General features: G+C 37.1%; 1 protein-coding gene across 1 annotated transcript in view; it reads right to left on the bottom strand.

Annotated features, from left to right (window-relative positions):
• CAMK4 (calcium/calmodulin dependent protein kinase IV) overlaps positions 1-24024 on the bottom strand; it is a 144527-nt gene that overhangs the window by 66959 nt on the left and 53544 nt on the right. The window contains exons 3-4 of the mRNA XM_005142063.3: positions 9484-9546; positions 8725-8807 (exon numbers count right to left, since the gene is read on the bottom strand). Of these exons, the coding sequence (XP_005142120.1) occupies positions 8725-8807; positions 9484-9546 (146 nt within the window). The remainder of the gene's footprint in view (positions 1-8724; positions 8808-9483; positions 9547-24024) is intronic.

The raw sequence follows: 24024 nt of genomic DNA on the forward strand, positions 1-24024 counted from the left end.
AATGTGTGCTTTACCAGCTCAATTACCCTGAAACCAAAGCATCTTTTCTTTTTCTTGGATATGGGAATCTGGTGCAATGACTATTCTGGCAATTTTAAACACAAGTTATTCTCATGACTCCTTGTGATCAAGAAAATCTGAAATCTTACCCACTTTAACAACTTACTTTTTCCTACCCTAAACTCTAAATGGACTAGTTCTCCTGTTCTTAGCTTACTCCCCTGCTTCCCTCCCATACAGACCACTTCACCCATCCTCAAGCCTCATGTAAATTCTGAGGAGATTAACTCTTTTTCTTGCTTTCCTGGCCTCAGATTAGTAAGCACACTAAGCTTTGTGCTAATCAATCTGAACAGGTACTCTAAAATTTCCAGTATTTAGTTGTTTGCCACTATAAATACCATTTTTTCATACTGTGGAATTGGTTGCCTTTCAGTATTAAATAGAAACATTCATGTAGCCTTCAAAAGGTCTACTAAATCTATTTACCCATCCAAAACAGTAATATTTTTAATCACTTTATCAATTCACAGCATTGTTTATCTTTCTTCATGCTATGTCTGTATTTGTTTTTCAGTAATATGAAAAACAAAAAAAAAAATCATCAGTGTTTCTAGGCTCATTTTCCTTCTGCCGCTAGCTGGCTTTTATTCAGAACTCTTGTTCCACATCTTACCTGTGGGCTGCATCCTGTTACATCATGTACAGTCTCAAGTAAGACACTGGCCTTTATAAATACAAGATCTGTTCCAATGCCAGAATGCGCTAAGAATTTTTAAAAGTATTTGGTTCTATAAACCAAATGTCAGTATGCCTGAAATTCTTTTGTAGTGGTATTTTTCTGTACATAGCCACTTAATTCTTATGTAAATTCTAATATGTCTTTAAAATGAAAGATTTCTACAAGGTAAAGTGAGACTGAAAATGAGAAGAAACAGGAAAAGAAAATGACATCACTCTCTTCAACAGCAAAAAGGTTTTTGCAGGAACACATTCTCAGTGAATGATTCACAGAACTACTGGCTCATACATGTATGGACGCAATTTCAATCCCTGGTTGCTTTGATGCATTTGTTTAGTTAAAAAGTAAGGTTTCTACCTAATTATTTATGTATTTTCCATACTATAGCATTGAAAAGTAATAAAAATTAAAAAGCTGCTCTGATTCAGTTTGCTGATTCCTCCTTATTTTACATCAATTTTCATATTTCAGCACAGACCAGCTGTTAGTGTCACTAATGATTCAAACTGTCTGCCCATGATCTGAAGAATAATGGGAAATACAGAAATGTGTTGGAACTGACTCCAAGTCAAACAAACTAGACATTTTTCTTCAGTACCTCATTTAGAAATGAAATGCAGCATTGTGGTTATTTAGGAAAGACATCTTCCCTTCATCATTATTAAGTAAGAGGCTGTTTTTCATAAATTCGGCATGAAGGAGAATTTGATTAAATACTGCATACTTCTTATATCCCACACTAGGGGTTGTTTTCTCTTCTGCAACTTTCTTTTTATTTCCTACTCAGCATTTTAAAAAAAAAAAATTCTTGGAAAATCTTGAACTACGTCTTTAACAAGAAATCTTTGGATTTCTTTGTCTAGCTATGGGCACCATGTTACCAGAAAGAATGCGGAAGGTGTTCAAATGACAGTAATCAAGACATAGAAAACATGACCAGGGACTAAAGATTGTAGGGACTGTGAATATGTAGTTTTCCACAGTCCGCCACTGCATGGGAGTTTGCCACAAAGTACAGTGTTCACTTTCTCTCTACCTGCTGGGAACAAGGCAAAAAAAAAAAAAAAATAGGCCAAATTTGCAGAAAGAAAATTCTTAGTCATACTGAAACCAAATCTAACTACCAGGCTGTAAAGTCACTGGAATAGATTACATAAGATTAAATTAATCTTATTGTTTAAGAAAGAAACCCCAAAACCCTGTAAGCCCAAGGATGGTTGAAGGACACTGCCTGAGGTCAGGTGAACAACCTGCCTGCTCCAGCCCTCCATGCCAAATCTGCACAGCTGTAGCTGCCATGATGTTTTAAATGTATTGCTCCAGAGCTTATTCTGATCTATTACTTAATTCCCAAGCAGAGTGCAACAAATGGCCATCGAATTCTGAAACTGGGCACTGTTTCTATAACTTACATTATGTTTGTCTTTCTCCATGTCACAAACTGCAAAAGCATTCATATTATTGTTAGTCAGTTCAGGATTATTTCAGTCTCACCTGTTTCAGTCCTCTTTTGGTGGCCTTGGCACCTCTCAAATCGTGTGAGTGTGTGATATATTCCTTACTGCAGCAGCTAAGTTTCAACACTGAACTGAGAAGTACATTATCTGTAAAGGATTTGATTTTTAGACTTTCATAAAAAAAAAAACAAAACTATTTAATTATCATTTAGGACAAGATTTTTTGATGCTCCCGATATTTAGGATAACTGTACTTCCTAAAACATTTTGGATTCTCTTCATACTCTAGTTGTAATGTACATAGAAAAAGCAGTAAGAAAAAAAGTGTACAAAGCACTCACATCTCAAGTGTTTTTATACTTTCAGGAAAGGTGCTGAATCAAGGCATAGAAGACCCATCAGTTGTTCCTTGGTTAGTCAGATACTTCTTGTATACACTATGTAGGCTACAGCTATATAGGTTGTATCTATACGTGTATGTACACCTCAACTTGTCACCTGCACAGAGCTGTAAAAAAAACTCTCCTCATTTCAAATAAATATGAAAGCTAAATTTGTTAATAAGGTGGAAATCAGCTAAGGCTCTATTATCTTCCTGTTGATTTTAACAGATGTATATCTCACAGTTTGTCTGGTATCCAAGCCATGTATATCTACATTACAGTGGTGAGGCTAAGGCAGAAACCCAAGAATACATATGCCAGAGATGAACTAATAACAAGAAGTCTTGGCCTTTAAAATACCTAACAAACTACGAGGTTTTGCAGGCTGATGTGTCCTACTTCCAAAAGCCTTCACCAGTTTTCTGAGTGGGCTAGCAGCACACAGGCTGGTCCTGGCTAGGACATACCCATGCTAAGAGTTCCTGCAAAGTGATCATAAGGCCAGAGGACATTTTAAATTAAAATGTTTTAAAAGAAAAGCTTTCCACAGTGGAGTTAAGAACTAGGCAGGCTTTAATGTCACATCAGTTCACATTTAGACAGTAGTAGGAAGCCAGGCAGTATTATAAGTGCATCATCATCACTGCTTGAATTATTTTAGCCATTTATAAAACTGCAAGTGCATTCCCTTCAGTGGCTGGTGTTTCACTCAATTTTAAGTGCATTTATCAACCGCACTGAAGTAGGATCCATGCACAAACATTTACAAAAGGTCATTTGTACCTCTCATCTTGGATACAATATTGTAGTTGGTTGGTTGTCTTACTTAAGAGTAATTCTGTCAAGTGACAGAAAATAAGGCATTGACTACAAAAGCATAAAGCACTATTACAACTCTCTCCAGGAAGAAAATATCAAACTACATTTGAAAGGCCACAAGTAAGCATTAATGCACATTTCTTTACTCTTAAATTACTGGATTTTATCATCACTGCAGCTGAAATCAAGAGACACTAAATGAGCCATTAGGACATCAAGGAGCATTTTTATCAGAGCTAATTTGTGTTTTCTCATTTCAGAGAGTAGAGCTCAGTTGGTGCAGGCCAGTCAGACCTCTTTTTTTTTTTTTTCTTTCCCTAGTCCCACTTGAGAGGACTGTAACTTGGTCATATGAAACAGAGTCCAAAGCCCAAAAGACTGCTCTGACCACTGTTCAGAAGATAGACTTCCACTGCATGAGATCAGAGTTCAGGAATAAAGAAGAGATACTGTTTTACCACTAGTTTATAAAAGATAAGATTCCCACCCTCCTCCTCTGCTTTAGTGACTGCTTAATCTTGACTCTTTTAGATGTCCCTTAGTAATTCTAATTTCCATAGTCAGAAACAAGAAGCCTGGGAAGCTTTCATAAATTTTGTCCATAAAATCAGTCCATCATCTCTCTGAAACGAAAGTTCTTTAGAACAAGTAAATAATATTTTTGTTATTGTACACTCCATAAAAGAAGACAGTATCAACTTGAATATGTATTTCTGAGAGGAAATTAGATGAAATCTGAAATGGAAGTGAGTTAAAATACTGCCAGGCGTAAGCAGTATTTCTAGACAATATTTGGTGCAGTTAATAACAAGATGAAGGAAGAAACAGAAGAGTTTGTGATCAAGATGCCAAAGTACAGACAAGGAGAGCTTGTGGATTGACTTTATCATTTGAAGCCGAAAAATGGGAGCTTCTAACAAAAACTATTCTGCAGATATTCTGACTAAAGTGAAGTTAAAATAGAGGTGATTCAGCTGAAAGGTGAATATGAATATTTTATGTGAATATGAATATGAATATGAACATTTTATATGAATAAAAGCTGAATGGAAAAGACAAAGTTAAAAAAAAGTTAGACCATAAAAGACAGATAACCAGGTTTCACTCTGCTGAAATGATCAAGAATCTTATTAAATACACCATGCAATAGAAAAGAAAGTCAAAGTTAGCAGTAAAAAAAATTATATTTAAGTAAAGAATAATGAAGGGACAGAAGGCAAAAGGAAGAGACAAAAGAAGAATATACTGAACCAAGCTTAAGAATCATCATTATTCTAAAAGGAAAGAACGATAAAGAAAATTGAAGAAATGCAATGATTAACATGACCACAATGGTTAACATAGAAAGTGAGACCATTAGCTACTTATCTAATCAAATCTTTGAAGAGTCTAAGATTTACTCATTTTTAATAAAAATGAGTTACAAAAGCAATTAGTTTGATAAACAATTTGCATACATAAATGAAATTTTCTGGGTTTGGTTTTTTGGCTTTGTTGTTGGTTTTGTTTTTTTTTTTCCAGGAAAACCTACTTGTGGTTTCAATTCATTCTACAGTCCCTTACGGTCACTGCATTTAAACTTTCAAACTCTTTTCCATTATGATCTTCAATTCATATTAAAATGCTTGAGTCCACTTATTTGAGCTCTAATTCAGTCTCATCAACCTGAAAGCATGTAGAGCATTAGTTCTGTCAACTGCCTTTAGTTTTCTCATGTTCAATGGAGAAGAGGTGAAGTGGAGAGAAGCTTTCTGATTATAAGTCTGCCTTTTAAAATTATCCACATAAAGTTTATTACTTTATTCTGTATGCACCAAATTTCAGTATGTCTTTCTGTCACTCAAACTTCTCATGTAAAAGATGTGGCTATGAACTGAACACACATACAATGCTCTTCATGAGAAGATGTGAGAAGAAAGTTTTAACACAGGGATGAAAAATTGATCTTTATCTGCTACTTTGTTTCCAGTTCTGAAATTTGCTATCCACACATGTAGTGGAAACACAGTTCTTTAAAGACTACATTAATCACTCTGCGGCATATTTGAAAGGCTGTGCTAATTTGGGGTTTTTGTTATTCAGCTAGTTCCTGCCCTGGTGAGAACCAGCATGATGGCAGCCTGCTTCCCATCACTATTGTGGCAGCATAAGAAACACAGCCATGTCGGACACACCACTTCTGGGACACTCAGAGTTATACCAGTGGGTTGTCCCTTGGGACTCTGTCAAAATGCTGCTTGTTTAGATGCACTTCAACCATGCACTTGTTTTGAACATGCAGGAATGAAAGAAGAGGGCCAAGCACATGTCAAAGTCACATGGCCAGCACTGAGCTGGAGGCATGGCATCTGGAAAGAACTAGAGTATCAGTTATCACTTAATTTTTGACCTACTGTATTTTTTGTCATGGCCAGTTTGTCCATTGGTCTGTCTTACTTCAAAAGCCTTTTGTTACTCACTTACTGGATTGGCAATAACTATCATGCAAACTGGCAATGAATATTCTAATTTACACAAACTTCTCCAATTTATTGTAGAGTTGCATTTGTTTTGTTTGGAATCTTGTCAGGGTATGGCCTGAAGTGTGATTTATGAAGTCTGGGAAACAGATTTCATTTTCAAAATGCAACCAAACCAATATGATTTCAGCTCTATTAACTCAGATGTACTGACTTCTCTTTGAATTTATCTCCTTTTGGGAAACACAACTCAATTGTCATAATGAAAGCTCATTTCAGCAATAATGTGGATAATTTGACAAACTTGCTATGTGGCATGAAATCGGTAGCACATCAACAATGCCAATAGGATTCCAGAATACTAATCAGATCTTGGGTATTTATACAATAATTCATGATAAGAGAATGTGTATGTGAAAGAATTTACTCATCTGCAGCGTAAATAGTATTCAAAAGAAGAATGGACATCTAGAGTGGCAAAAAACTAGAGCAATGAAACAGCTGATGTAAAAAGTACTGCCATAATACCAGAATTAGCAGTAACAGTAACAGCAAGGGAGAATGTTACAGGAAAGATAGCAAATGTGTTTTTGTAAAAGATCTAGTTGTAGCATTTGATGATAGCTTACTTGAAAGAGGTGTAAGAGGAACTCCTCCAGAGTACAAATGTTTTTTTCCTGTCTGTGCATTGGACAGTGATTTACAAAGTAATGTAGCTATGCATTAAGCACATAATGTCCTCCAAACCCTTGGGGTGGTCCCTGGCCCACACACTCTCTGTACACTATCTCCTCTCAATGACAACCATAAGGTGGATCTCAAGACAGAGTCACAGTTATTTTTCCAAATCTGACACAACCCCGCTGCCCAGCGGAAGATCTTCCAGGGTCATTTTGCTTTTTCCTGGGATGGGAGTCCTGAAAGCACAGAAGAAAAAGTGCACAAGGCCTCTCTTTCAGTTAGGACATTTCCTTCATCTCTTCATTAAAAGATGTTATGGATTGAATAGATTAATTGAGAAGGGAAGTCTGCCCTAAGGCACAAAACTAAATTTACTCTCAGTAAAATTCAGAGAGCAGCCACTGTATAGCACAATGCAAGTGTTAATCCTTCAGCCCAGGTAAAAGAGAGGCGAAGGACAGCTAATGCTTAATTGAAGTGGCCAGCATAAAACATCCTGGCTGCATATTTCTAACAATTTGCTGTTGTTGTTAAGCTTTTTATTTCTTTGTTGTATTGTTGGTGGGTGGGTTTTTTAAGCAAATCACAGGTCAGAGAGGACTGTATATTGTCAAAGTTTCCAGTTCTGTTGCATATGGAGAAAAGGAGGATGCTGAATCCACAAGATCTCCATAGTATTAGCGCTCATTCGTAGTATCACAGGGGGGCACCACAATTCTACTGTGTGACTACATAACTTCAGGCAATGCCAAACAGCTCATGCTAGCCAAACTACTGGATTAATCACAAGATTTTTGGGAAAGATCAGTTCGAAACCTCAAATTCCATAATCACTGCTGAGTGCAGATTACAATATGTTGCAAATGTTGCAACACTAAATCCTAGTTTCACAAAAAAAAAGCAGTTCCCCATCTTGGATCCCATAGCTTCTTTTATCTTCAGTTCTACCACACACATGGTTGCTGATCAGGAGGCAATAATTTCACTGGCATCTTTATGTCTTCTTTTTGCAAACCATTCTTGTCCAAGACTCCTGTAGAGTATCCAGTCTTCCTGAAAACTACCCAGTCTGAAACCATGTGGATATATAAATGGCTATGTGATAGGCTGAACACCTTGTGCAGTGTCTCATAGAATCACCTTGTGCCTAGTTCATAGAATCATAGACTCAGCTAGGAAAAGATCCTGAAGATCATCAAGTCCAACCTGGAACTTGGCCCTTGTTTGACTTGTAGTACTTTTCTCCTGCTTGCATTGCCAACTAAAGAGGACACAGGAGGAGTTCTATTTATAATTACCTGTTCAGAAATAGTTCATATCAAAGTTGTAACTGTGACCATGGTACAAAAAAAGGTATGCTTTGTTTCCTCAAGTCAAAGATGCTTTCACACGTAATCTTTGGTGTGCATTTGTGTAACAGTCCTCTAGAATACTAAACTTTAATTACAGAAGAAGGAAGACCAAATAATTTGTCCTTACATGTGCTGGAAATCACCAACACCAGTGAATTAACTGATTTACTCAAATCAGTATAAAAAGCTTTTCATACCTTCTCTTGCTCTAAAAAACCAAACCCCTATCATTAAAATATTGCCCCAACACTATTATACAATTATTTTGCTTTATGTATATGCACCTGCACCACAAGCATATGCAGCCTTAGAAGCAATACCTTCAGACCTCAATACATGTCTTGCAGAACCTTTATAACCAGAGGTTTTATAAGTACAACAAATACAAAAGAGAACTTCTTTCTTATTAGTTTATTTACCAAATTTTTATCTGACATAACAGTATCCTCCTGGCAGGTTAATTTTCACCTACCATATTTTACAATGACCTGTCAATGTGATTTGGCAAGCTTTTCCTGCCTCATGTCTGATGCGATGTACCTGCTGTGCACCTTCCTTCAACAGTTTGTGCTTTTCAAAATCTACTGAGAATTTCCTCTATTTTCAACTCATGTATGCTTTCAAAATAAATAAATAAATAAATAAATAAAACCCCAACTGATAATCACATTTCCAAACACATTTTTAAGCCAACATTTATTTATGTGAATAAACGATATGCTGATGAAATAATTCCAGTAATTACTAATACAGGGATTATGTGCAGAGAAGAAATCTGGACTGCAGCATCCTTAGAGAAAGTACCAAGTAAGGCACATACAGGTAACTTACCGATCAAACAGCTCTCCACCTGTGACCAGTTCCAGAACAAGACTGATTTCTGTTGGGGTCTCAAAGATCTCCTTCAATTTTATCTGGCAAAAGGTAACAAAAAGGGTTTATTTTGCTTATTTGTTTTCTCTCTGTGCATATTACAGGGCCAACAGCAGGAAGAAGACCACAATCAATAAAGCAGAGGATGATACCAGCTGATGTTGGTGTGTCATTTACCTTGCAGTTGAGTGAGTTATTGTGCATGTTCTCTCCCATCGCCCCCTTTTTTTTTTTTTTGCTACTTTTACCTCCCTTGCATTCCCTTCCTACCTTTTTTTTTTATTTTCACATTTCTCATACCTCAGCAACCTCTGTGTAACCCAAGAATTTAAGATGATAAGTTTGTTTGTGCTTATCAACACCTGTATGCCAGTCTTTCAGAATAACCGAAGGTAAGACCTTCCCCACCATCCAAGGACTGACAACACCAACTTTGCCTTTAATCTAGAGAACTTCTTTTGCATAATTTCTCAGTCAATGCTTTTAAAACTTCAACATTTTATTTTAAAGTGTAAGTATAATTCAACAGTCTTCTAAACCAAGCTGCTACAGTGCTCAGGAGAACCCAAAACTTAATCCAGGACTCTAAGGCTGTATCCAAGTCTGTATAGGCTAACCAGTAACATTGAGAACAGAAATAACTTTCAAAACTAAAAAAAAACTCTAAAAAAAAAAAAGAAGCCCAAACGTGCAGTGAAAGAGCAAGCCTAAACTTACAATGTTAGGATGTGACAGGCGAAGAAGAACTCCTATTTCTGTGCGGACAATTTTCTTGTCTACCTGGTTAAAAGTGGGGAGGAAAAAGTGAAAAAATTATTTCTATGTTCACCATAGAAGCTTCTATCTGGAAATATCTAACTTCACAGGAAAATATGTAAGAACAGTATATTTCTAGTTGTCATAGGAAAGTAAGTTAATGCAAGACACACAAATCAAATATACTGTAAGGAGTAATCTTCCTTTAACATGGGACAAAAAAACAGTAGCATCTAGTAAATAACTGCAAACAAATGTAAGTCACACAGAAGTAGAATATACAAGAGACATCTGAAAAGATGTTAACATTCCATTTTTACTCAAGTTCTGCCCTTTTCTTCACTATTTACATCAGTTCAGTTTACACCAGGACAGCTTCCTTTCAATACAGTCTTCAGCAGCTCTGCTGAAAAAAGTTTTCTCCCCATAGGATGCACACAACAAAGCAGTGTAATGTACTTCTTAGAACAAGAGTGATGCAAAGGTCAAATGCCCCCAGCCATAGACTGTAAGGTTTAACTTGCTACAGATATAACAGAATGCTCTATTAATGCAAAAGACATTCTGTGGGTTAAGCCTCTGAGAGAATTAGCCATTCTCTTTCTTTTCCTTCTCAAATTGCAGTCTTTAAAAATCCAGGCACAAGCTGTGTTGTTCGGGAGCACTGATGACTTCTCACAAAGAAATGCAGAAATAGGAAGAGTTTCACTTGGGAAAGACACTTGTGACTCTCCCAGAGAGAGGGTCTCAAGCAAGCAAGAAAGGAAGATGCTTGTAAGCAAGTTATGGATGCTTTTATGTTGCTAAGGTAATTAATACATTTATGAAGAAAGTATCTGCTTTGCAAATATTCTCACAAACCCTAGAGAAATCCTACACTGATGACAATTATAAACTTATTTCTTCTATAGCATTTTTCATCTCAAGGGTTACAAAATGAACAAGAGTCAGCAAGTTAAGTCACTACCTGTTTCTAAACTGATGACACAGATGTTATCAAGCAAAACATTTTTAAGGGGATGTTGGGGGGGGGAGCTTTTTAGTACAGACTTTTCATCAAACACTCTTTTTTGGTTTGGTTTGGGTTCTTTACATCATATGGCAAATGAACAGCCATAATACACAAACCTTTAAAAAGGATCTAAAACTACCCTTCAATTCTTAGTGAGGAAGACACATGCTTAAAAAACAATCATTTTTTTTTCTTTCTTTATCACCTGAAAGAAGAGATGCAGTTCTCAGTATTTTTTTTTTTTTTCCAGAAACAGCACAATCCAAGTATCAGCCACATTCAGAACTGCACAATAGGCAGAATTTGATTCCAGAATTATTCCAGATTAGTAATGCCACAGTGCTCTGAACAGTGGTGTAAACAAGTGGAAAGTCATTGACATTTAACTTCTTTCAGTGGCTCTCCCAGAAAGCAAAGTGAAAAAAAAAAGAATTCCAGACAGATTTAGTGCATGTAAAGCAGAAAGCAAAAAATCAAAAAGGAACACCTAATTGGAGGTAAAGAACATGGTCAATAACTAAACCTTCACATGCAAATGCCCACTCTGGGTTCAAACACAGGATCCTTTCAGGTTTGTGACCCTCACGGGCTGTACAAGCTTTACTGCTTCCTACTCCTAATGCAAGTATTTATTTGCTCTTGCTTGCTACATACATACTGAGCAGCGGGTTTAAAGAATGGTCTGCTGTGCAATCTGCACCAGCCTGTGGTCTTACACATTTTCAACATCCCCTTGGCATTAGTGTCATAATTCACCTCTTGGTTACCTTAGTGAGCACAACTGCACAGTCAGGGACCCCAAAGATCTCTGCTTGGTAGCAAGAGGCTCTTGGCGATTCAGAGAATAATTCAAATCACGACTGTTTTCATATGCTTTGCACCTAAGACATGATCAGAAAAATTGACGTATAATATTGCATGGACAGTCATTTCCCCAAGATACTTGTTTAGACTGTGTAATTTACCTTATCCAAAAGGACCACTACAAACTGAACAACCTATTACTTGTTTTTTGCAGTTTTGAAAATGCTTGTGCATCAAGCATTTTTGGCAACAAGTATGGAACAGGCTGACCAAACTAAAGATGATTCTTTTTGGCACTGAGTAGTTACACCCGAGAAACTATAGAGGCCTCCTCTCATTTTGCAGATTACTTTTCTGTGTGCGCACACTAATTCTGTACTGGATTGTGAGAGTAACTGTTTGATTTTAACATTGGTTCAGTTTTACTGAGCTGTATTTTCTGTTTGCAAACTTGAAATTGCAAGCAATCAAGCGGCTTTTGTTGTGATATGCCTATGAAGCAGCACATTACTGTGGTACATCAATGCCAATTTAAGAAGTTATTTGCCAGGTAATCCTGAAATGGTTATTTATCAGTTCTTCACCACTGATCCTAAGCATGAATATATCATTGCTCATAGACAAAAAAAAAAAAATCAAATTTGTTAGATAGTCTGTAATTACTAAAACCCACATCCATATGCATCCACAGTTTACCTGTGGAGGCATCCATGTGAAGCACTAAGCCACAGAAATCTGCAGGAACTGTTTGTAGGTGCAGTACAGTCCTGCCTTGTGCTGTGGTTTGCAGTGCTCCACAGTTCACTTTAATAATCAAACCAAGAGCTGTGACTGTAACCCAGGTAATCACCTGCATGCTGGCTTTAATCTAGCTGGATGAAGTATCCGTAACAGCAGCAAAGATCCAGTGACCTGACCTTGGGAGCAAAAGGCAGTCCAAGAACTCATTGAGCTGAAATGTCTATCTAAACTGCAGCAGGATACGTGACTAGATAAATAGTAGCATGCTGTGTGCACTTAAAACTGCAATTATATGTCTTGTTTACAGACAGACAGACAACATTAAGAGAGTATATCACGTGACTAAGGCCTAGGAAGTTAGGACAGCATTTGCAAGTGTGGGCAAATGATATTATCCATCCCTTTAATTTATATTAAAACATTTCCATTAAAAAATAAGTAATTATTCCTGGATTATTCCTAACATTTTGTTTATTAAATTATTTCACTTCTCTAGAATTAGGCATTTATCTATTTTATAGATACGTGTCTGAAAACACTGTGTCTTTAAAATCTGATACTGGTCATGCAGTGAAGTAGCACTAGGTCTACAATCAGCCTGATTTATTTATTATATTTAATTTATTATGAATTTAATTTAATTTATTATTAGATTTAATTTATTGGTAATTTGGAAATCAGAAACTTATTTCTGATTTATAAATTTCAAACTGTTTTCACAGGGAATCCTCAATGAAAGCTGAGATCCTTTCATATTTCCATGCCATGAGATGGTGAGGTGGTGTAATGCTACAAACCCCTGAGATATGAAAGTGAATTAAGTGAAACAAGAAAATATTAACTGACACTAGAAACAGATTAATCCAGCTGCTACCTTGCAAGATGGCACACCATCCTGAAAACAGATGCCCAGCCAGTGTACCACTCAGACTTAGTGGAGAGCAAGAAGAAGACCCCATTCCTCATCCTGCAAGTACAGACTCTGCACTTGCAGGATTAATTCCTCCCTCAGGGCACCATGGACATGGAGAGGCACATCTGGTCAGGTGTGACCACTACACAGACTGACAGACAACGCTGCGCACAGGCAAGTGGTCTGAAGCAGCCAATGCAAAGAGCTCCAGAGGAGCTTCACAGCACTGCCCACCTCAGGGAGGCTGTTCACTCCAGCTCTGCACAGCTCCTTATTTAATATCCCTTTATTGACACACATGAACAGCTCTAATGGAGGAATGGAGGTGAAAGAGGATGGGGGAGATATAAAGAAAGCAAGTGTCTGGAAAACATAGGGTTAAAATACTTTAAACTTAAGTCTAAGAGAACAATGTTTGTGTTGTAAGTCTGTGGTGTGGTAACAGAATTTTATAGTCTTACTAACATGAGTGACAATCCTTCTAATGAGTGAATTATTTCTTACCATCCTTCTAATTATCAGTTAGTTTGGAGACAGTGACTCCCAAACATCTGCTAGCTTAGGATACTCCTTGTCTGTCCATCCTGTTTCACTTGCAATAGATTTTGTATGAAGGTCACACTGTTCTAAATCTTTTCCAGCTATCAGAAACTTACAGATATGACTGGTTTTGTCTGGTTTCAGCTAGTTTTATGATTACCGGGGCATCCAACTGTGCCAAAGATAAAAAGTGCACCATGATGAAGACTGCTTACTTCATCTTGAAGACCCCAGCCCACATGAGGAAGACCTCTGCCCACAGCCATCGGAGGGCAGAGCACAAGCGCCAAAAGGGAAGAGACTTATGATAATGAGTACCTAAACTATTTGTAATATCCCCGCCAATCTCTCAGGAAACTATTGAATATGCGTGTTTGTGTGTAATAAATATCTGCTTGCTTAACCCCTCTGTGTGCAAGTTAGGAGGAGCGATCCCCCTTGCACCCAGCGCTATAATAAACATACCTGCTTTATAATTTTCTTTGAGTTGCAGAGTCTGATTTTTTGCTTTAGGGGGACATGGTCAGAGTGATGGTGTTTGTCTTCCCAAATAACTGTTAAGATATGATGGAGCCCTGCTCTCCTGGAGACAGCTAAACACCTGCCTGACCTTGGGAAGTGGTGTATGAATTCTTTGATTTGATTTGTTTCTATGTGCTGCTCATGCCTTACTTATTTATCTGCCTTTATTACTTTCATTTTTCTAACTCTCTCCCCCATTCCACTGAGGGCAGTGAACAAGTGGCTGTGTCGAGCCAAGCTGCTTGCTGGCTGGGGTTAAACCACAACAGTAGGTTACTGAGATTTTTTATTTTGAGCCTCTGTAAGTAAACTTGCATTATTAATGTAAAGAAAATAGACTACTACTAAAGCTATTACTGTCTGTGCACATGTCCACACTTCCAATTTGTGTCTATAATCCATCAATTGATGCATATTCTTCAGACTGAACACACTTGCATTGGACTACTGCCAAATTACATCAATGTGCTTGCATTATTCTGTTAGATGCCTAAATATTTTGTTTGTACATGCAAATCTGCTGGCTGCAAATACAGATAAGCTGGGCACGTGCAAGCATATGCTTTTAAACAATGAAAGAGAAATGCACTATCTGCATATGATATTACTGTTAACATGTTAAATATGAATTGTTCTATCAAAGAAGCCATACTTCTGTTTCTCAAAAAGCACAGTACATTTGCAGCCAAATCATCAGATATGTAGAGATGATTTGTGGGATTTTATAGACTTCAGCACAGGAAATCACATGTTGACATACCTGATTAACAGACCCTTCATTGTTTAATACATGATTTCATTGGTAAAGCTGAACGGATGTAGGTAATGTTCCTCAAAGACACACAAGCCTTTGCAAATAGGTTCTGTTGCTCACCCACATTAACTTGGTGGTATCACTGAAGGGTGAAGGATGTTATAGAGGCACAACTTGCACAATGCTTGTCATTTGCAATACTACATTTTAGGTCTAAGTTTAAAACAAGTCATTAGAACAGGCCTTATTATATGTTGTGGTCTAATTATCTGACTAATCTGGTTGCTATTTCTGTTCCTGACTCATTTATCCACACATTTCTGCAAATATGTTTGCTAATTGTTGAATAATTTATGTAAACAAATTTCAGGCTATTAGGTATTCATGAGCTGCTTATTTCAGCTATTCACTATTTAAAGTGTGTTCTGCCATTTCTACTGTTCCCAAAGCTGGGTGGAGGATACTTCTAAGACACAAGAACAATGTGTAAATCAAATGGTAAGGCACTTTTTTTTTAGTTCAGAATAGTTGCATGTTTAGGATTATTTATAAAATTGTACTTGCCATTTTCTTGCCCATTTTTGCTTTTCACCTGTATAGTTACAAATCCCCAAATTTCCTCTCTTCTCAGCAAAAAAAATGTATTAATCAGCTTTTATTCTAAGTGATGTAACCAGTTTTAGACATCTGGGATGTTGTAAAGGCTTCACATTCATACAAACCATCTGAATAAATAAATTGGAATGTAACAATCCCTTAGAAATTGACAGCTGTAAGGTGATACGACACTTCCTACCTACAACATTTCATATTGAAGATACTTGAATTTCTTAGGAGTCCTCAGCTGCATTATAAAGATCTGGAATATGCTATGTTGATTACTATTATTATCCAAGTGCAATGCTTGCTGCAATTTAAGAAATTGCACATAAATAGTAAGCTCATGTACCCATCCTTCTCTGAATCAATTCACACCTACAGATCCACGTAAACCTTCACCATTACCCAATAAAGGTTTGATGTACCAGGACTGTCATTAATAGTATAGTCTCTACCACAAATATCATATTATTCGTTGTGATCAATGTACCAGTTTTGGCAGGGATAAATTTTGTTTTCTACACAGGAATTTGTACAAGGTTATATTTGGGGTTTGTGAAGAAAATGGTGATGTTTTAACTTATGACTGAGCAGTGCTTGTGGAGAGCCAAGTTCTCCTCTGCTTCTCAGGCTGCCCCAGGGTGGGGTGTAACAAGGAGCTGGAAGAGGACACAGCTGGGACAGCTGACCCCAACTGACCATAGGGATATTCCATACAATGTAACATGGTGCTCAACAGTAAAAGCTAGAGGAAGAGGAAGAAAAGGGGAGAATGTCTGGAGAGATGGTGTTTGTAACAAGTGACCATTTCATATGACGGAGCCCTGCTGTTCTGGAGATGGCTGCCCGCCTGTGGGAAGGAGTAAATTAATTCCTTGTTTTGCTTCACTTGTGCATTATTATTAAATTACTATTCAATTTAATATTATTAAATATAATACTATTTTTATATTGCTTAATATGAAATTATTGGTATTCATAAATAATATTATTAAATTACTATTAAACTGTAAATTCAAATAACTTAAATACTATAGGACTGAAATATAAACCAAACCATCTTAATCATGCTCTTTCTTATTACTTATGGAAATGTTTCCATCTGGTTTCAACTATATATACTGTAAACATGCTCAGTCGGAGTTTCAAATATCTGTTTATTCAATATATGTGAAGTATAATGGAACAGCTTGGTCAAAACAAACTAGTATTTGAAGGCTGCTTAAAATGAAGGCAGAGGAATAACAAAGAAAATGGGGAGGGTTTTTTTTACATTTGTAGAAAAAAACATGCTATTCATAGAATCACAGACTGGTTTGGGTTGGAAAGCACATTAAAGCTTGTCTAGTTCCAACCCCTGAAAGCAATTTATAAGATATATTTTATTTATTCGGTGGTTTTGGTTGGGGTTTTTTTGTTTGGTTTGATTTATTCTGTTTTTTTTTTCTTTTTCTTTAAGGAAGTCATTTCTTTTTAAGTGATTTGAGCAAAGAACAAGTTTAGTTTGGCAAATATTTGGGATGATCCTCACCCACGCACACTAGTTCTGCAGCCATCACAATATTCAGCTTAGAAAGTTGTACTGATCCTTAGTTCCAGCCTTAGGTGATGCTCTGACCAGGTGGCATATCTTATGGACATGCAAAAAAACTTCTGTAACTGAAACCTACAGGTTGTGCCGGTTATACAGCTGCTGTGCTGATTTCCACTTTTGCTTTTCCATTTCTCCCTACACATGGTGAACCTTTCTCTTAGAGGACATAAAACTAAAGGAGGCCACATCAGTGAAAGAGGATATATTTTATGCTGAAACACGGCAGTGTGACCAGCTTGTCAAGTGAGTTCTTGGTAATATTGCCTCTCTCATAGACATCAGTTTCTGAGGGTCTACAGGGAAATCAGCTTCAGGCAAGAGGAAAAACTCAGGATACTATGTTTTAAGTCACACACTGTTTACGTTTTCCTGTTTTATTCCAACAGATGAACTGCAATCATTGCAGAAAACACTGTGGTTTATTTTCTTTTGCCATTTTCTCTTCAACTTCTGTTCATAGAACCAGTTTTCCCTTAATTCTTTGCTTGACAGCATAGAACAAGGTCTCCCAAAATTAATAACTGTCAGAACTGTGACGACAGAATCACAGTGTATGTTTTTTGAAAACCACTTCCTGAAATGCAGAGTCAGAAGACTTTCAGAGATCCCCAGCACAAACTTCAAAGACCATTTATCTCTGCAGTACAGCTTCATCAAAAACACATCTCCAGATTTCTTTAACAAGCTATAAATAACAAAGGGTTACTAAAGAGGAGGACTATAATCTCAGGATAGCCTAATATTTACCTTTGCATATCTGCTCAGCCCATTCGCAGGGTTGCGTCTCTGCTTTAAGCATTAAATAAATTCTCACATAGCAACACATATAATTCCTGTTCCCTGTCTTGTCCCTCTACATTTCCATGCACTCCAGACACACAAAACACCTCAAATCTTGCTTAAAGCCATACAGAAGACAAATCATGGTAGGCAGGCAAGGAGCAAAATGTGCTTGGATAGGTTAGTGAAAGAAAGTCCACAGCTCAGACTGTTTCACAAAAGTTCCTGTAACATTATTCACAGCTAAATTTGTATGATCTTTTTGGTTGGTTGTTTTTTGTTTTTTTTTTTTTAATAAATTAATCATTTAAAGGATATTGCTTAGTTTCTCAGAAAAATTTGTTCAAAAATGTGATGTATACAGTAGGTTGAGCTTCCTTGAAATCCATAACAATGAGTTGTGTTATCTAATTTCCTCTTTTTATTAGCTGATTCTTGTAGTTCTCAAACTGTGAACACCAGAAATTAGTATTAGCTATAAATTAAAAGGACTAAGGAAAGAAAGTGATATAATACATAGTCTCTGTCCTTAAAATCTTAACTCAAGGTATGACTTAGGAAGAGCACAGCAGTTCAATCTAAATGGCAACAGGTAAAAAATACTGTTCTGTTGTAAATGATTTTTGCACATCACATGCATTACAATGTGATACAATACATAGCATTTTAATACAGATGACATGTTAAATAACTTCATGTGTGTAGGACAGGATTTTGTTAACTGTAGAATGGGATTTTTTTCCTTTTCTGAAGGATATCATGTCAATGCAGACAAAACCCACTTTTTTGCTTTCCAAGGACTAAACCAGCATATTACAAATCTATTTTTAACAAAATTTTCCACTTCCACTAACTGGTGTCTGATTTCATAGCTTCTAAAGCCAAAAACTATTGGTATCTTACTACAGAAAAAAAAATAGAATCTTTCAGTTCTCGCCTCTTCTGTAGGGCATTTCTGTAAAATGAAATTAGAGAGAAGGATTTGACGGACTTGTGAATGCCCCATCCCTGGCAGTGTTCAAAGCCAGGCTAGATGGGGCTTTGAGCAATCTAGTCTTATGAAAGATGTCCCTACCCTTGGCAGGGGCATTGGAACTAGATGGTGTGAAGGTCCTTTCCAACCCAAACTGTTCTATGGATTCCCCCTCCCTCACATATAATGTGAGGGAAAACTGGATAAAAGCAGACTTACTGCCTTATTTCTTTACTGAAAATAATTTTGCTCAAAATATTGTTTTCATCTTTGAGAAGAAACGTATCAGTGTGTACTACACATGAATGAGATGACATGGATGATAAAATGTTGAGCAAACCAGGATGAATAATCTACATAATAGATAGTACTGCAAATGGAGTGGTAATCAAGAAGTTACCATCCCTGAATAACTACCAAGCAACAGTATGTATGGTGTGTGTATCTGTGTGTGTATGAATAATAGAAGAGAATGTGTGAGCTAGTTGACAAAAATACACCTTTTTAATGTTAGCACTGATGTACAGATGACTGTTTTCATGTAGACTTTCATATGACACCAGTCTTTTTCTGGATTAAAAAGAAAAAAATATCAAAACTATACACATCAATATAATGTATTAATATCAGCTTTTTGAGGGGGAAAAAAAAGACCTTAAATATACTTATATATATAAATACACTCCAAGACTTGTAACCTATAGCAAACAGAATAATGTCATGGCACTTCAGACAAATCGAAGCGCTATGTCAGGCTCTTGCTTTCTTTGTGTACCAGATATGCCTTATAAACTTCATCACTCCCAGATGTCAGTCCAGTAACAGTACTAACAATTACTGCACCACAGGAGATAGATGCAGATACAGATATAGATACAGGGTCTCATAAAATCTATGTAGAAACAGTCATATGGAGGCAGGAGGCACTCAAATTGTAAATCCTGTAAGGCCACATGGCAGAAAATACAAGTTTTCATTTTATAGCTACAAAAATACATTCTTTTGTCCAAAAGTCAATTAAAGACAATTTCCTCACAATTTCTGCACCTCACACACACCCTGTGGCACTTGCCTGCTCAGTCAGCTGGGAAGGCTCAGTCAAAAGGAGCACTCCTCCAAGAAAATAGACCAAAAGTTTGCATGAGCTTCTCGATTACCACTTATTACCAATTCACTGCAACTAAATATGGAAAACCTATAGTCCTTGTATAGCTGGGAATATATATAGCTTATAATATATATGTATGGATATATTACAGTGTGTATATGTGTTTGTATGTATGTGTATATATGATTCTCCTAAGGTAACCAAACGCCTCATTATCTAATTAGTGACACGCATGAATGGATGAACGAGATTCCCACTATCCCTACCTACTATCCAGCGAAACCACAACCAAGGGAACAGGCTTGGTGGAATCAGCAGGGAAAGAAGACCCTGTTGAGCTTGACTCTAGTCTGGCACTGTGAAGAGACATGAGGGGTGTAGAATAAGTGGGAGGCCAGGTGTGTGCTCAGCGGTGCAGGGTGACCCGCCCAACGACATCCCAGCTGTCAGTGAAATACCACTACTCTGATCATTTTTTCACTTACCTGGTGAGGCGGGGGGGTGAGCCCTGAGGCGGCCTCTCACTTCTGGTGCCGACCCTCTCCAGGGACAGCAGTAGGTGGGGAATTTGACTGGGGCAGTACCACGTGTCAAAGCATAACGCAGGTATCCTAAGGTGAGCTCAGGGAGGACTGAAACCCACCTAGACGCAGTGATACAATAGAGCCGCCAGTGCCTCTGTGGGCTCACTATAGCAATCGCTGGAGATTGACCCAGGAAATGAGTCTTGCTCAGAACTTAGGAGAAGGAAAACTCCTATCTTCAAACCTGGGCTGATGGAGCTCATCTAGCTTTGTATGGTCTTCCATCTAAGAGAAGGACACTCATATGAAATGTACGACCTGCGGACTTTATTGTCACCGTCCTAGCTAGCCAGGCCTGGCAGTTAAACCTCAGGTGTAAAGGGTGGGTCCAGTTCTGCACAAGCTGTGCCTCACCTAAAAAATCCACTGCACAGGCTAGAAGGTCTTGCTCTCAGTTGTCTGTATGGACAGGTGAGGGTCAAATTGGTAGGTGACAAGGTGCATGGGAAGCTGCAGATCCAACCTTGCATGAGGGCGGACCAGCGCATGGGTAGCTTGAGACTACTCAGCAGATGACAGTCCTGGTCAGACACTCCCTGATTGCCTAAGCACCCTTTTCAAACCAGATTTACATATCTCACTCACTCTTGGTCATCATGCTTGAAGTAACTGTGGTTGAGCCCTTCCCAAAATCTTCACTTGTGAAGCCAAGCCATCAATATATGTGTGTGTAGGTATGTATGTGTACGTATATGCAGACATGATGCAGTTGAGATCTTTTATGTATGCCTTCATACGCCATCACAATCTCCTTCAGACCCTAACTATATGTATCTAGATACTCCACTTCCAGGAGGGCAGCCTGTTACCTCTACATTTGCTCACACTCCTCTCAGCTCCACGGACATAAACTATCCTGTTCTCAGATCATCTGATCAGTACAATTAGGTTAATCCCAGCACAATTATTTTCAGCATATGTGTTGTTTGAAAAATATTGCTTTGTTTCTGATCTAAAAAAGAGTCCATGTGTCTGAATATTTGTCTTATTTAAAACAACAACTATTCTGCAAGAAGAATTTTGCTTCACAGATACTGATTTTAATTGAAGTACTGAGGAAACAGTAGTTAAGCTTCACACACCCTGTGAGGGAGGATGCCCACACAAGAAAAAAAAACAAAACAAACAACTCAAAATTAAAATGTGAATTCTCCAAAGCAGTCTCTGTAGCTGCATGCCTCACTGACTGAGGCACAGAGGGCCTATTATTCCATAATACTCAATCACTCTTCGCAAACAGCACCTATCAATTAAAACTTAGGAATATTAACCAGGCTATCCTTCAAAGCATTTCTGAGAAGCAAATTAAATAAGTATTATCTCATTTTCATGGATGAGAAAGTTGAAGCTAAAAGAAATACTTCAGCCAGTGGCACAGGCTGAATTTAGAAAACACCAGGACCCAGGCTCCAGACAACCAGCTCAGCATCCTTCTTTCAGCAGAACATGTTGCCTTATCGCAATGGCATCTCCCAAATTACTTCAGTTACGGTTGTTACCTGGGTAAGGCACTTGAAATCTTAATTTAGAAACCATGGAACAGAGGCCATCTGTTCTCTTCCCTATTTTTAAAGCAACTTGCCCAGACTCAGAAGGAAATTTAAGGCAGAGGTGGAAGACAACATTTCTTGGAAGACATTTATCTGCCCAGACTGTAAGACAATCTCCAGACTGGCCCTGCTTCATATGCTACCTAGCACACCAAAAGGAGACAAAGGCCTGCAGATGATGGGTTTAATCTAATAAATAGCACATAAATATGCTTGCTTCCTTCAGAATCCTGTGTTCTTCCAATATGATCAACATGTTACATGTTGTTTCCAATAACAACTGTTCCAAAATTAACTGCTCTGAATCACACATAATTTTTAAATCTTGACTTAACAGTAGTAACAATCATATTTATGAAATGCATCCTAGAGATACCACATTTTTCTTAAGCACTGAGTCATCAAGCAGAGTTGAGTTGTGTAGTGAAAAGAAAACCAGCCTCATATTTACAATTTCAAGTGTAAAAGTTCATCACTGTAATTTGGCATTTGAATAGCTTTTCTGAAGTGCCATAAGATCTGCTTTTGTTTCTTTCTTGCTTTGTGAAATGATTTCCCCACAAAAATAATTACATGATTCAAACCTGTTTGTTTATTACACCTTTGGAATTTAAGAGATCTGTTAAATATGCCAAAGTCAAATAATGAGTATGTTCTACAATCTGACCTTTCAATTATGCTCACAAACTGAGCATAAAGGTTGGATGAGCAAATTAAAGAGAGTAATTTAGCATGCTTATCTACCTGCACACATATGTTGTTTTATAAACATATTTCTTTTTTTTCTTTGTTAAGAACAATTCAAAATGTAATTTCTTTTACATTATCTGAGAGGTTTTTTCCAACTAACACATCATTTTTTCTTTGGATCACTTTAAACCTTGCAACAGTTGTCTCTTCGCTGCTCTGGAAGTTAAGGTTCTAATTTGCTTGTTAGTTTCCTAACTTTGACAGTCAGAAGCTTCAGGAGTAAGAACCAGAAGTGTTCTTTCAACTGAATTTTAGTTACCATTTTGTAATCTAAAAGATTTTAAATGATTCATAAATTTAGGCCAAATTTGACAAAAACAAAACAGGGAACCAAAGCATTCTGTTTCAGTAGTTTTGAATAAGCAAACCAGCATTTTTTCATCCTTTTGGAAGCCTAGAAAATCCTAATTAAAGTTTAAGAATTATTAAACCTCTGAATTGAAAGAAAAATCCACGAAATATTATTGACCAAAAAAGTTTTGTATAAACATGTTTTCTCCTCTTTCTCTATGTTGGTTTAACTAGCAATCAGAAAACACAACAAAACAAAACCAAAAAAACAACTAAACAAACCAACCAAACAAACAAATAAAAAAAAAAACACCCCAACAAATAGAACTGAGCAAATAATCTAATAATTCTATTTGTTTAAGCTAAATAATAAAGAATTATTAATTACAAAATCTCTGAAGGACTGACATCTCTCCACAAGTGTGTATTCTCAGAATTGGCTGATTTGTTTTGCCAAAAATTTTATTTGTTTACTTAATGCATTAGAATGCATTAGGCAAAATCAAAAATCAAATTTATTATTTAAATGAAAACAATGAGGCATTTTATGTTTCTTGCAGTCTGTTCCTATCACACGACTTCAGTCCAAAAGGATTCTTTGTTTCTTAGTTGAGCTGTTCCAATGGGAAAAAAGTAATAACTTCTAATGCTTTACTTTAAATTACTGTAGCTATCAACACTCACAAATCTTGAGCTGCCTTTCAGCTACTGGACTCATAGTCACATGTCATATAATACCACTTGCAGAAGGGGACCACCCTTTCGCTGCCTCCTGCCCCTGTTTCAACACACACTCTTCTTCAGTGAGCTAGTTTGGTTCAGTGCACTGTTTAAAATCAGTCAGTCAGAAAAATCAGATAAAAAAAAAATTGAATATTTGCTCTTCTGTCACCTTTGTTTTTTTCTGATTTCCTGTGCTCTTCAGAGCTCCTTTATGTGTATTTAAGAAAGGTAGTTGAAGAAATGGGACTCTGCAGCAAAGGCAG

This window comes from Melopsittacus undulatus, chromosome Z (assembly GCF_012275295.1).
Source record: "Melopsittacus undulatus isolate bMelUnd1 chromosome Z, bMelUnd1.mat.Z, whole genome shotgun sequence".
NCBI classification, from domain to species: domain Eukaryota; kingdom Metazoa; phylum Chordata; class Aves; order Psittaciformes; family Psittaculidae; genus Melopsittacus; species Melopsittacus undulatus.